This window comes from Parasteatoda tepidariorum, chromosome 10 (assembly GCF_043381705.1).
Source record: "Parasteatoda tepidariorum isolate YZ-2023 chromosome 10, CAS_Ptep_4.0, whole genome shotgun sequence".
Taxonomy (NCBI): Eukaryota; Metazoa; Arthropoda; class Arachnida; order Araneae; family Theridiidae; genus Parasteatoda; species Parasteatoda tepidariorum.
Genome location: NC_092213.1, coordinates 85,199,902 through 85,215,843, shown reverse-complemented (window position 1 = coordinate 85,215,843; position 15,942 = coordinate 85,199,902). Strand labels below are relative to the sequence as shown.

Below are 15,942 nucleotides of genomic sequence, written 5' to 3'. Positions count from 1 at the left end.
ATCATGTGTAACGCCACTATATGTCAAATAAAGCCTTTTTTTGTTCCATACCCTACTTTAAGCTTTATATTCATTTCTGTGCCATTATTCTTTTACCATCGTTTAAGTACAAAATAATGTATATCATATTCAAATTTCATGTCAATCGGATGATTTCTTGTAGAGTTATGACAAAAAACGCACTTGTTGCTTAAATTTTGCACACCAGTGTATATAGCCCCTTAATATATATTTATAATTTCCAAACTCGATCAGGCATTGTATTATAATATAAATATTTGATCGAGTTATTAATTATTAGAAGAGATTAAAAAATTACTGCCATAACAAAGGAAATAATTGTGCACAAATTAGGGGGCACAATAGGGTTACATTGACAAAATCGCAGAAATTACTGTTTGTTATAAGTTGGTTTTCCAGATAGAAGAGTAGGGTTTAGTAGTATTTGAGCTACAAAATTGCTACTCCCAGAGGACAGGGGTTCGAAACCCGACGGCAGCCACATTTTAAAAATTAAATTTAATAATAATTATTTATTTCACAATATTGAAGTTTTTTTCTGCTTAATATTTTTTATTTTTCTATGTGCGTACATAATAAAAGCAATAAAAAATATGAAATCGTCTGGTTTAATATGTGAAGGGCATTCAAATGAAACCCGGTCACTAGTGCAAAGTAACGGTAACGATTTTATTAACTCGCAGATGTAGTTATACACAGTACACATACTCAAAAATAGTCGCCAAAACTAATGGCACATTGCGAAACTAGCCGGTCGATTCCATCTTTGAAGAAGCTAGTGGGCTGCTGTCGGATCCAGTCACACACGTCGTCGTTCATTGTGAATAGCTTATTTTAGAGGTCCAAAAACAGGAAAGTCACATGGTGAAAGATCTGGACTGTACGGTGAATGTTTCAGCGTTTCCCACCGAAACTGCTGCAAAGTCGTTTTCACCGCATTGGCCGTGTGTTGACGATAACTTGTGTGATCACCTTCTCTTCGGCGTGCAACCATACTGTCGCTATGCAACGTCAAACGTTGCGCGTGAGTCAGTCTCTCTACCAATAGATGGTGCCCCCCCCCCATTATGTCAGACTGACCAGTTTTCATTTGAATGACCCTCATATAATATAGACAGACCTCTGTTTAGCAACTGCTATTCATACGATTAAGTATAAAAAATGTAGTATGCAGTTGAATACGCAACACGCAGATTTTACTATATTTTATTTCCTATTAACACTAAAATTATCACAATATGGAAAAAGCAAAGTTCCAATGAATCGACACGTTATTAGAAATCTAAGCATTTCTCTACAATCATTGAAATATATATATAAAAACTAAAACAAACAAACATAAACAATCAACATAACTCATCATTTAAAAAAAGTATACAACAAAATTTATTTCATATAATGGTCCCACTTTCTGGATTGAACAGTACGCATTAGAATACAGAGGCACGCATCCCCTCCACAACAAAAAAAATAGTTAATAACGTGCAACACAATGCAGAATTTAAAAAGAACTAATTCCAAAAAAACTGAAGAGGAAATTTCAGGGGAGACTTCATTTGCTTCAAAAATTAAAGTCGAGAAAAAGTCGACGCGTTTCTCACCGCGTAGACATGTCCACTTTTTTTCTTTCCCGCTTTAACTTATGAAGAAAAGGAAGATTTCAAATGACTAAGAACAATGACGCTGAATCATTCAGAAAAGGAAAATACATTGTAAGAGATTGCATTTTTTATTTTATTTAACCTTTCATTTAATGAAGATCAATTGTGGCTAATAAGAGACTATCAAAATAATGCTGACTAATATGACGTACATTGAAAAAATTAGTTACAATAATAAAGAGGAGCCCGTATTATTTTTTAAGAAATTGAAAAAAATTGTTACAATAATAAAGAGGAGCCCGTATTATTTTTTTAAAAAAAGAAATACAACACGCCATTCATATACACTTTAAACTTATTCAAAAAATTAAAATTTCAAAAATACATTACTTTTTATTATAACAGGGGTGATTGTGAACCCAACTCAAAAATCCTGAAAATCAGTAATGACGCATTTCAAAAAAAAAAGATGTCTTTATAAATTAAAATCATTGGTATTTTTCAAAACACGTAATTCTAAATAAATTATAAACAGCATAATTTAAATGAATAATTATGTATAAGTTTACTTTTATCTCTGATCACATTTATAATTCTGCCAGAAAAAAATATTTACAAATGAAAGCGATGCAAAAGCAAGTATAAATTCATCTCTGTTATAAGAAACACTTACTGGTTCAAATTCATAACGTATAATGAATAAAATTTAAATAAAAACTTATATTATTTTTTTTTCAGCAACAACAATGAAACAAAGCACTAATTTGATTCATATTACCAATTTTTTCAATGTTTGAATACAATTAAAATTAATAAATGTGTTACACGAGCTGAAATTCTGTGTGTGTGGGGGGGGGGGTATTAGATAGACATTTTTTAAAGGATATTTTTTTCCATAAATAGAAAAAAACAATACTGTTCTTAGAAAATAGATGCTACCTCTGTCTTCTTTGGTCTTCGTACTATTTGAATAATAGGAATTCTTCAACTTCTGCACAAATATTGCTATGTTTTTCATAACTTTTGCATTACCCTCTGGTCAGGGTTTTTAAAAATATTGGCATTATTTCAGCACTGCAATTTTAAAATTTATGTTCAGAAAATACAATTTTCAATCAAAATTCAAAAACATGTGCTTGGAACAAAAAATAAGGCTTCACAGTTTCTGCCCTAATAATTTAGTAACAAGCAATTGAAATACAGTGAAAGCTTTGCAATATCATTAAAATGCGTAACAGGACGACTTTGCAACCCTAAGCATAATTAGAATATTAAATTTAATTTAAAAAAAAAATCAAATCTTATACATTTTTTTCATTCTATTGAAATCTTTGATCTATTTAATGAAAATTCGAAAAAAAAAACGAGGATTTCAAAATTTAATATTAATTTAGAATGCAAACTAACTGGTTGTTCCAAAAAATACTTAGAATAGTAAATTTTATTTTTAAAAAATATGTAATGTGATAAATTTTCAAGCATTTTTAATTATATAAAAAAAAAAAAATCAAAGTTCTTATGCATTTTTTTCATTCTATTGCAATCTGTGATCTATTTAATAAAAATTCGAAGGAAAAAAAAACAGGGATTTCAAAATTTAACATTAATTTAGAATGTAAACTAATTGGTTGTTCCAAAAAAAATACTTAGAATAGTAAATTTTATTTTTGAAAAACATGTAATAAGATACATTTTCAAACATTTTTAATTAAAAAAAAATCAAAGCCCTTATACATTTTTTTCATTCTATTGCAATCTGTGATCTATTAAAATAAAAATTCGAAAAAAAAAAAAAGGATTTTAAAATTTAATAGTCAAGTAGTATAAATTGTTATTTAGACTTAGTGTGTTCTTTTCTATGTTAACCACCATTGTTATTCAGTAATTTCTAGATAAATTTATAAAATAAAAATGTTAACAAATAAGGGACCTAAAGATTAGAAATACAACTAGATAAGTTTTTTTAACAGCTGTACTGTTTAACAATAGATTAAAACACATTAGCAATGAATTTATACTTGAACACTGTTAAAATATTATTGCTTAAAATATTTAAGAATTTCCAGAGTTGATTTTTAAGTTCCCTGAGAATTCCAATTTTTTAAGTGGTATTTTCAAATTCCCTGAAAACTCCAGGTTATCTCCGATTATTGAGTGAGCGCCCACCCAGGAATCGTACATACCATCTTGTTAAGGAAGAAAATTTCTCTTAAGAGGAGTTAATACAGTCAAACCCCCCTACAGTGAACGAAATGCTCGCTAAACATATAATATTACTTATTGTGGATATAGTGAACCAAAAGAGAGGAAATTGGATTCTATAAGCTTTTTTCAGTCTTTGATTTTTTTTCTTCACTTTTTTGGTAAATTTTACATAAAATGCACATACCGATTTATGCAATGCAGTCATAAGCATTTTTTCTTGTTTGCTTCTTCTATCTCAGTTTCCCATCCGTAAACTTTTTGTCCACAAGACGGAAGAGTTACGAAAAATAAAAGTTAACACATTTTTTTGTTACTACATATTGTTTTTTAATCATTTTTGTAATTCTTTTTATGAGTCATTTATTCAAATATTGTGTAATAAAAGGGAGCAGTTCGGAAAAATCAGTTAAAATTGTCTGCAGTAGGGATATAGCGAACCGAAATTTCGGCCCCTTGAAGGTTCACTATAGCGGGGGGTTTGCCTGTAATTACAAAAGCTTTCACTGTATTTTACATCATATAATTGCAACAACAAGACACTATAACTACAATAGTAGTTCTCTAAGAATAATGTGGACGGTATTCATGTAATAATAGTATTTAAAATTGTAGTAAATCTAAGGCAATTTAGCAAAATTTTATATATATGAATGGAATTTTTTTGTACTCCACATTGCAGCTCACGTGGACGGAATAAGATTTTTGAAAATTGGTCAGGCACTTAGATTAGAAGCAAAAATACTAACTGCAACTCTACTTTACAATTGTTCCCATGACAACCACAATAAGCGAGGAATGTTCTTCTAACAGTTCATAAAATTACTTTATATACAATGTGAATCAGTTGACTAAACAATTTATACAAGTAGTTCTCTACTACAGTGCTTACGTGGAGAAGAAGAAAAAAAAAATTATGACATTTATTTACAGTGTGACATTCCATAATATTACAGTAAATCATGTCTTAACCGCTTCCCTGACGATCCCGAATTGACTCGGGTATGTATATATATTGCATATATTTATTATCCCGAGAATACTCGGGCGTAGCAGAATTCGTCCATATGTTTTGTTTTGTCACGTTTTTATTCGGCCGAAACAAAAAATTATAATAATCTGCTGTGATTGGAAGTTTGCCAATTTTTGTCTGAGTGTTTTGCTATGTGTGTGACTGCAGACGTGTGTTTTGTACAATTGTATATATACGATGGTTGATGTATTTACATAGAAAAGAAAAAAGAGTAAAAGAATGGCGTTCGCGAGCGAATGTGATGCAGATGATTATTCAGATGATGAAGATGTGAACATATGGGCGAATCTCAGGAATCATTAATCGAATTCGATCTATTCTTTAGGTTGTCCAGACCGTAACCTCAGGATTAATTAATTGAATTTAACATAATAAGGGCATCAAAATTTTCGATGTTCACTATTATTTTCTGATATTTTGTACATTTTCAAACAATTCAGGAGGTGTAAAATAGAGTGCCTATTATTTTTTTTTTTAATTATCAAAAGAGGTTTTAGAGATCTGCACATACACAAAGACTAATATTTAACTTTTTTCATTTGCCCGAGTTAAATTTGGAATAGTAAACTGATGGTAAATTAAAAAATTTTTTTTTACACGCATAAAAAAAATTAAAAAATCAACTTAGAACTTGTGTATGATGTATTGTTTTAGTTCCTTGTATTTATGAACGAAATAAAAAAATATGCTGATTTCAGGCATTTTTTTTCTTTAAAAAAAATGCAAAAAATCAACATATTTTTTTTCTCAAAAAAAAAAAGTCAGCATTTAAAAAAAAAAGGTAAGGGAAGCGGTTAAAGAAGATATCCTAAAATAGGATACATTATAAACACTACACAGAAAGGATACATATTTTCAGCTTGTTTGAGCAGTATTGAAATTTATGCATATTTCTTGGATGGACATATTCTTTAATGTTCTCAAATATCCGTTGTACGAAAACATTAGCAAATATGTATTAATTGCATAATGTTTTATGCCCACAAACTGCTTAGTAATACAATGTGATAATATTCCATGAATCATCTTAAACAAGTACGTATTACAAATCTGTTTGTATTCAAAAATGATAATCTAACTTCACTGCAAAATTCAAGTACAATCATTTTTGTAGTCTAAACTGATAATCAAAATTTACTACACACGTGAGTACAAACTTGTTTGTACTAAAAATAAATAAATATTAATTTATACTTACTAGATATGTGATGGCCCAGTTAAATTTTTTTAAAAATATCTTTAATAACATAAACAAATTTCTGATTGACAGTGAAACTTTTCTAAAATAGCTAATACAGTATATCTTTAATAAATAGGACTATATATATATATGTAGATAAAATTTTTTATAATAGTAGTATCAAGCACAATAACCATTGCTGTTGTGCCTGAAATAAAGAAATTAATATCAACTAAAATTTGACCAATATATAATAATCCCCACAATATTGTAATTTCTAAGTATTATGCATATGAAATGTTGTAAAAATCGAGAAAAAAGACTTAATGTGCCTCGAAATTGCTTAATTTAATTTAAGTTAAAATTTAGTAAAATTTTTAACACAAAGCTAAAAAAAATCTAAATGAAAAATTAGATGAAATTGCAAGGAAGTTATTTTTTTTTAAATTACACAGCTGCTAACATGAAAAAATATATTAGATTAGAAAGAATATTAGATATTATTTAGATATCTAAAATAGTTTTAATACAGTCTTTGGAGTCAATAACAGTAATGACTGTAAATTCAAATTGACTGCAATAATTTTAATTTATGGTTGACATAAGGTGGGCTTCGTGCTTATTATATTTTTGAATTCATGATCGATACATTTTAAACACATTCCTTAATTAGTTTAAAAAAGAAAAACTAAATACCCTAAATAAGGCTTCTAATTTAGCTGTAAAATTGATTTATAAACTAGTAGTAAAACAGTTATTTAAAACCTCAGGCAACTTTTTCAAAAACTTTCCTAATTTTATGGAATTTTCTAAAAATTGGAAAAAATTTCAGTTCAGTTGACAGCTATGGTATTTATTAAAATACTTTGTGATTAAAAATAAATTATTTAAACAATTTTTTTCCCCTACAAACTGCAAAACACTACATTTTAGTCTAGAAAACTACATTGTCAAGAGACTAAAATTTATGAAAGATTAAGGCGATCCTTATAATGATTGAACTATGCTCATGTCTTTTTACATATCGTAAAATGTTATAATTTTACATGACTGTTTTCTTTATAATGTATATTTAGTTACTTTAAATGAAACTAATAAACATCAAAACTGGGGAGAGAATAACATACTACATATCCAGCAAACAAATATTGCAATTATTCGGCAGAAGATTTGGGCTGCAGGCTTAGGCCAATAAAAAATTAGGATATTTTTTCAGACTACTTTTGCAAGCAAGAAACTGATTAAAGTATAATTTGCTTTATTTAAGTATAATAAAAGCAAACCTTATCACCAAGAAATAATAAAATTCACTATTTTTAATTCATTATTTTAAATTCCTTAATTTCAGAATTAATTTTTAAAAATTTCAGGTATAATTTAATCAATTGCTGAATAACTCATAATAGCTTAAAATTCATGCATGGGAAATTTTGTAAAACTGTTGCATTAAAAAAACAAAAAAAAAACAGAGTTAATTAGTTAATATTCCCTCATTATAATTAAAATTTTTAATTGAGTTCAAGATTTTCTTGATCAAATAATTTTGAAGTTGGGTTTCAAAAATCTAAAAATGAAAACAGAATGATTATGTGACTTGCCACTTAACAATTATGTACAAAAATAAATAAACATGCACTTTTGTTATTTTGAAACCAGCATTTCTTCAGCACTTTTTGGCAGAATGAAATTGTGCTTTTTTTTTATACATAAATTAGCCCGAGAACAACTGTCTCATTCATATATACATACTGCTGGCTTAAGAAAGTTACTTTTATCAATTGTTTTGATAATATAAGAATAGAAAGAATCATAAAAGAACAAAGAACTATGCATTAACTATCATTATATAAAATGAAATGATAGCACAACATAAATAATGATTTAAAATAAGAAAAACAGTCACATTTAAATATTGAGAGATGAAAATTATCAAAAAAAGGAATAACTGATTATTATTAAAAAAAAAAAAATAGTTCTCAAAAAAGAAAACACACACTGCCTGGAAAAGTATGCATTCTTAGGATCAATAGGCCAGAATTTGAACAAGTTGACAATTACTAGGCATTGTCAAATTTATATGTGTATATAAAGCTAATAAACACAATGAAAAACTTGAATATTTCATTAAATAGTTTGGCTGTTTAGAAAAGTTTCACTGCATCAAAAGAATCAACGTCTTTACAAGCATTATAAGAAATTTGAGTTGACATTATTTAAGAAGACTGTTAAGATACTCTCATAAAACATAGCAGTCAACAGTAAAAAAAAATTCAAACAGATATTACAAATAGCATAAATATCATGCTATCTAAAATATTTAAGAAACAAGAACTTTCTAAAGATTTTCATAATCAATAAAACAACACTATACTGGTGACAATAAGTTTGAATGGAAAGCAGCATTTTTCTAGGAGTAGTAATAAATGGATTTTGAGTGGTATAAAATGTTTTGTTGTCTATATTATAATTTGGGAATTCGTCAATTTTGAATAGCAGTAGTCATTCATTGCATATCACCGAGTATACCTCGACCCCCAATTTTTGATAACGAAATATTAAAGTTTTGATATGTCGGGTGCATAAGTCAGTCGATGAAAAAACAAATATAAAAATTTTTAAAATTAAAATACATTATGTATTTTAAACTGTTTTTATTTATCACAGCTATTTCAATTTAAAATTTTTCTAAGGTAACACCCAAACAGAAAATTTTTGAAATTTGCATATCTTATTAAATCAGATTGCAACATCATTCATCTTATAATCTTTAATTATTATTATTTTTTTAAATAGAAAAAAAAGGAATTTCATATATTACTCAGTTCTATGAGGAATCTAAAAAGAAACGCCATACCTCTGATCATTTTGCAGACACCGGTATAGAGCAGAGCAAGTTAAATATCTGATAGAGTATATTAGTTGATTCGTAGCACCCATGCAAAATATTTTTCAACACAGAATAAGGTAAATTTCAGTACTGACTTAATGCTTTGATTAAACAACAAAGCTCGAATAGAAAAACGCAGTAATTTCTCGTTTATGGCCGGTTAATAATTAAAAGTTGCAATTAGTTTTTTCTGGTCTGTTCAAACAAGAAAAATTTAAAATCAGACATACGTTTGACTACTTTTCATTATTTTTAGATAAAACTAAACTAAAAATTACCAATGTTCAAAATATTGATCTACTAACAGACTTCTAGTTTCAGTTATAGTAAAAGAAAGCTTTATTCTTTTTTAAAAAATATTTCTCCCCCTAATTATATGTGAATATTTTTATGACTACTTAAGTCTTATTTATATATTTATAAAATAAAATTTCTTATTATACATTGTTTCCAAAATTTGCTAAGAGCTTGTCATATAAAATTCTCCAAATATAATGAAATGCAGTTCCCAAAAGAGTTAACATAGCAGTTTGTCACTCAAAGCGAGTTCATATCTTTATATCGATCAACGACTTTATATCAATTCTCATAACATCTTTTACAATGAAACCCTTAAGAGGCTTCTTTCCATATCATTTTGGATTTTAGGTTCAATACATATATATTTTTTTGGATGAATTTTTGTCCTTGACGGACTTATGATGGAACGGTATCATTCGACAGCTCTGATAACTTTTAAAAAAACTTTTTAAAAAAAAGTGCCACTATGAGAGATTTTGAAAAACATCATATGATAGCTTTTAAAATTAAGGATTTTTTTTTTCAATTATGTAAGCTAATCAAATTATGTAGTAAGTCATTTCTGATAGATAAATTCATATTGTTCTTTACTCTCTTTTTAGATATTTTAAAATTTGCTTTTATTTTTTTATTTAAACTGATGAAAACGAATTTGTGTGCCATTGAAAAATTACGCAAAAACAAAAGATGTTAATCAAAATTCTTAAAGCAGGAGAATCTATCTTTCAAAAAATGCTGGTTGTAGAATTGTATTTTGGTAATTTTATTAGAAAAAAAAAACATCAGAAAATTTCTAGTCCTTATCTCAAATTCTAAATATCTTTATCTCAAACTCTAATTAGGTGATGACTTTGATTTTAAATGTGTGTTCGAAAGATTCTGCCGAAAAAATATCCAACAACAATTTATTATTGGAAAGTAAATAAAAATTATTAAAAGCCTATTTAAAATTCTATCCCTTTTCTCCACCCTTTAGACAGTTGCGAGGAAAGAGGCCTTTTAATCAATATCTAAATGTCTTTTTCTCCGTATTTTTAGGGGGATAAAAAATTTAAGAAAAAACAATTAGGTTCCAACAGCTTATGTAAAATATCATATCTTTACATCAAAGTAGCAATATTTTTAAAAATATATTTACTATAAAGTTTCTTTTAACACATAACATAAATAAGACTTTTTTTAAAATTTTTTTTCCAACTGTTTGAACTTTTGTACTTTAAAAAAAAAAATTTAGAAAGATGAAGGGTATCCAGTATACTTAACAAATTAAAGGCTTTTCAATAGATGTGGTATAATAGTAGTACATTATTTGAATAATTTCTACTAAAATGCTATCACAGTTTATCCATTAGATTAACACTTATACAATATTAAAAATGTCAAAAAACATTACAAATTTAAATACATATACAGAGGTGATTGTGAGCCCAACTCAAAAGTCCTGAAACTTTCTTGAATAAAATCTGGTCTTGAATTAATGTCTTTATAAATTAAAATCACTGATATTTTCAAAACATAAAACTCTAATGAAATTATATGCAGCATAATTTAAAAGAATAATTGTTTATAAGTTTACTTTTATCTCTAACCGCATTTATTATTCTAGCAACAAAAAAAAAAGAACAATATTTATAAATGAAAGAGATGTCAAGTACAAATTATAGTTCTAATATTTTTAAATAAAATATACAAGAATTTCTATACATAAATGTGATTATAAAATCAGTATAATAATGTAATCAGTATAATAATATACATAAATGTGTGTGATGTCAATGATTTCTTGAAATTTCTGCATCTTGGATTTCCAGAAACTTCTTGATTGCTGTTAGTGAGAAGAAGAAAAAAAACGGAAATACGGATTTTTTACGGATCACAATCATCTTTGTATATATATGTGTATTGATTCTTAATGCAAAATAATAATTATAATAATAATAGTAAATAAACATAATTTTTAAAAAGAAATCTTAACAGGAAGTTTTTGCTAAGTTTGAAAATGAAGCATTAAAAATATACAATAAAATACATAGTATATATAATACGTACATCATATATGTTGTATGCATATAATATATGCAATATAAAAAAAAAGTAGATGGAATATTGTAACATTCGTAAACAACTTTGAAAAACAAACAGTTGATAAAAATTCATGCAAACATAAAAAAGTTACTGAGACCTGTGCACTTACTGATTTTATAAATAATATGCATTATGCAATTAAAGTGTTTGACAATTTTTACAACAAAGAATGAATAAAATTTTCTTACCAGTTTTAAAAAAAAAAAAGAAAAACTGTGTATATATAGTCACTTGCTTAGAGGTGGCTAAGAATTTTGCATTTAACCCCATTCTTTTAAAATAGTTTCTTGCATGCTATTGCCTGGTGATCATTTTGATGCAGTAACCCTTCCGACAGATTAAAAGTAGAAGCCCTGACGTAAAAGCTAAATTATTGTACAATAATTAATACAAAATAGACCAAAAACCCATCTCCCAGCACAAAAACATTTTTACAACATTTCTTACATGAACTAATCATATTTACAAATATTTGGACGAGACACATTGTGACAAACATATAATAAGGACTAAAATGCTTTTTTCAGATGATGACTTTGTAAAAAATTCATGCTTTACATTTCTTTTACTCCTAAAATACGGGCTGCATTGTCGGGAGAAACCAACATTTCGTCAATCGTCTTGGAATCGGAGATGCCGAGTAGATTTTGAATTAAATCGGAATCTTCTTCCGACGTCGCCTCCGCTTTCGAGCCGACATTTCGCGGGGATTTCGTCTGAGTGGAGGTGTTGGCTGTTTTTGAAAAGATGTACAGGAGAGAATTTTTCACTTTATTTTTGATCACCCGGGCTTTTTTAGGAGGGTTCGGGTCGGGCGTTCGGCCGATCGGATTTTTGTTAGGAATCGTTTGAGGGTCGTCTTTCTCTTTCAACAAATGGGTTTTGAAGTGTTTTTGCAGGTGTTCTACAGACGCCATCTTTTGAAAACATATCATGCACGCGACGGAAGAAACATTCTTGTCGGCTACGGCGCGGTTCTCTTCGACGTGCGCGTCCTCGCCGCTGCCCGGGAGGACGTCTTCGTTCAAGTTCAGTTTCAAATATACTAAGGAATGTGAAGTTTTAAAATGAGTATAGCACATTTGATGGTTTGGAAATGTTTTGCGACATAGATAGCAAACGTAAATAATCCCGCTGTGTTGACGCATGTGCGAGCTCAAATCGTTTGCACTGCCGAAGCTATTATCACAAAAGTTGCAAGGGAGAAGGCCTTTTCTATTGGGTTGGCTGTAGCTGTGCTCCTGGGCGGTGACATCCGATTCGGCGTTCTTCCTCTCGACATGCGGCGGCTTACAGTTCATGCCCAGATAACTCTTCGTCCAGTGCTTGAGATAAAAGTGCTTTCGAAGGTTGCCCTGGGTAGAGAAAGTGCTGGTCAAGCAGTGGTTGCACTTATAAGGACGATCCGGCACACTGCGTGTTATCAAATCGCCCTTGTGTCCGTGCTTGCGAATCAAGTGTCGTTCACAATTGGATTTTGTAGTGAACCACAGAGAACATTTGGGACACTTAAACGGTTTCTGACCGGTGTGAGTCAGTATGTGACGTCGGAGAGAACTCGTCCACGGAAATTGCCTATCGCAGAACGGACAAGACACTGGGGGTGTGTCCGACTTCTTGAAGGTGCTGGCTTCTTCGTTCTTGTCTTTCTTCACTTCTTTATCCACAATGTCCACTTTCTCACTATCCGACTGCTTCCCCAATAGTTGTGTAAATTGAGGCGAATTTGCGGTGCATATGACAGACGACACGCTCGCCAAGTCAGAACAGGGTTCGTCGCTGCTCTCCGTCGTTTTGACTACACCCGATGCATTGATCAGAGTTATTTTTTCAGGCTTGCCACTTAAATCCAATGACAAATTCAATACAGAAGTACTTGAAGTAGGTACTTGATTGACAGGTGTTATGATGCTGTGGGTGGGACCGACTATCTTGAAGGCATTTGTGACATTGGGAAAAGGTACATCCGGATGGAAATTTCTGTAAACTGGCACTTGCTGTACTTTTGTATTCAATACGTGATGTCTCAAGGCGTTCCTCGTCTCATCCGATAACGTGGAAATGTTCTGCTTCTGCATGTTCGGGGTGACTATACTTGGAATGAAGTTCCTGCTGCGAGTCGGCCTGGCAAACTCGGGGTGCTTTCTCTTGATGTGTCTCTCCATATTGGATTTCAATGTGAATCCAGCATTGCAGTAGATGCATGTAAATGATCTGTGTTTTTGGCCTGGCGTAGGAGGGGAGATATCAATTTTGGTCTTTGAGCTGGCATTTAAGGGCAGAGGAGATATCTGCGTGTCAGCAGCAGGAGGAGTTTTAGTTTGCGATAAATCCAAGGACTCGTTAGGAAATGGAATGTGAGGAGCACTATTAAATATACTGCTTGGCTTAGACTCTGACTTCCTAGTGACGGCAGAGAGGGGTTTGCACGAGAGGTCAATGGCGTGAGCAGCTAGATCGAGAGGTACTTCTTGAAGAGGAGGGGCCTCGGACAAGGAAACTAAGCCCTCGGCAGCGATGACCGTCTCGTCGTTGGAAAGTTTATCTGTTTGCAGGTCCAGTGGCTTCTCGGGATTCTCGCAGCAATGCAAATCTAGAGGCTGCAGCTCTTGGTGATCACTAGAAGGCGGGTTGCCCACGGAAGAGTTCGAGTCGCTCATCGAATCTGGATGAACCGGTTGCGGCATCTGAGGATTCGGGATTACGACAGACCTCAGTTTGTCTTTCAAATTAGGATGTTGCTTCAGCACATGTCGAATGCAGTTATTCTTCGTCGAAAAACCAAACTTGCAGATTTTACAACTGAAAGGTTTGCGATTGCAGCTGTTGTGCAAGGACCTCAAATGATGCCTCAACACTCGATTGAACTTGAAATCCACCCCGCAGTATTTACAAACAGTCTCAGAATTGCTGATATCAGCAGTAGAAGGATCCGATGTCCTGAGCGACATATTTGGGTTGTACTGCATCGCATTACGAATTTCAGCCTTCCCAAATTTTTTATGACGTTTTCGCACGTGTCGTTCGCAATTAGCTTTCGTAGTGAAAGCATACTTACAGATGACACATTGGAATGGTCTTTCACCATTGTGTGTCCTGAGATGGCGTATGAGAGTGCTCTTGTCAACACTGACGTAAGAGCAGATGTGGCATGAATAATTGGATCCCCTTTGAACATGTAACTTGGTATGTCTCTTTAAAGCACTACTATTTTTAAATCTCTGAGAGCATATCTTACAAGAAAAAACACCGTGGGTCTCCATGATTGTATCGCTAACATCATACATAGATTGATTATCCATTGCAGATGGAATTTCCTCTTTGGACGGAGTTTCAGGACTTGCTGATGCTGATTCAGCAATAGGAGGTGACACTGGTTGGTGAGCAGAAACAAACATAGATGGTGAAATGGTACGCACTGCAATAGGTGAAGTTTGAGCAGGAGTCATTAAAGGGGCCTTGGACGTTACGGTGATTATAGACTGTATGTCGGCAAAGTCGTTATTGTTGTTGTTATTTGCAATCTTACTGGTTTCGATGTCACTTTTTAAATCTTTTTCTAAAACTTTTCCATGAACAAAGTAATCGTAGTTTTCAAAAGTATCTTCTTTGATGTGACAAGATCTTAAATTCTTCAACAATGATAAATGGGACTGTTTAGTCTGCAGATTCAGCAGGGCGAGAAAATCTTCCTTTCCGGCGGCGGCCATTTTGTTGAACGGCGCCTTCAAATCAGCCACCATTTCACTTTGAAAGGCCGCGTTGAAACAGTGCTCGACAGATCGATGCTTCAACTGATGCAGTTGGAGGTAAGGGGAGGCGGGAAAATCACAATGGCAACTGGGACAAAAAGTTCCGATTTCAGTCTCGTGAACTTTCTCGTGCAACTTCAAAGCTCTGCCACAAGGAAACGCTTTGCTGCACTTCTGACATTCAAATTTGTGAAAGGCACTACTCGGACGTTTGATATTCTGCTCGCAATACGATTTCGAAACGAGTGAAAACTTATTAGACGTAAAATCCATGAAAGTCAAGTCTTGAAATCCACGAGGCAAATTGTAACATTTGATGGGCTGCTTGGAACCTAAAATATTGCATTTGTGATTGATATAAGCGCTGTAATTAGCAGATATGGTATCACATTTTTGACAAAGTATTGGATCGTTAGGATGGGTTTCCATGTGGCTTTGCAGGCCATATTTACAAAGAAATGTTTTTCCGCAGACCGGACAATGGATCTTTTTATCACTGTCCTGACATTCTGCCGGAATATCACATTTTATCACATCTTTTTTCCTGAGGTCTAACGACTTCTCGCTGTCACTCGTTTCGACATCGCCATGGGTACGCATGTGGCGATGCATGTTTCCGTTTGTCGTAAAAGACATATCACAGAGCTTACATTTAAAAGGCCTCTCTCCAGAGTGGATCAACATGTGTCGATCCAAAGAGCTTGCAGAGCTCAATGTTTTGTTGCATATCAGGCACTGGTGTGTTTGATTATTGGTGATGCTGTGCTGCTTCATGTGGGCGGTCAAAGCCGATCTCGTACCGACGTTCAGGTTGCAAGCTATGCAAAAGTTTTGAGATGAATTATCCTCCTGAAAAAATGAATTATCAATTATGAATTTTG

The 15,942-nt window shown here is 31.6% G+C and overlaps 1 protein-coding gene across 2 annotated transcripts in view; it reads right to left on the bottom strand.

Annotated features, from left to right (window-relative positions):
- Window positions 1–1,208: 1,208 nt before the first annotated feature.
- The window catches only part of LOC107457129 (ras-responsive element-binding protein 1), a 78,040-nt gene continuing 63,306 nt past the window's right edge, over window positions 1,209–15,942 (bottom strand). For both annotated transcript variants that reach the window (XM_043053871.2, XM_016075206.3), the window contains one exon: window positions 1,209–15,910. In XM_043053871.2, coding sequence (XP_042909805.1) covers window positions 11,864–15,910 — 4,047 coding nt within the window. In that variant the 3' untranslated portion in view covers window positions 1,209–11,863. The remainder of the gene's footprint in view (window positions 15,911–15,942) is intronic.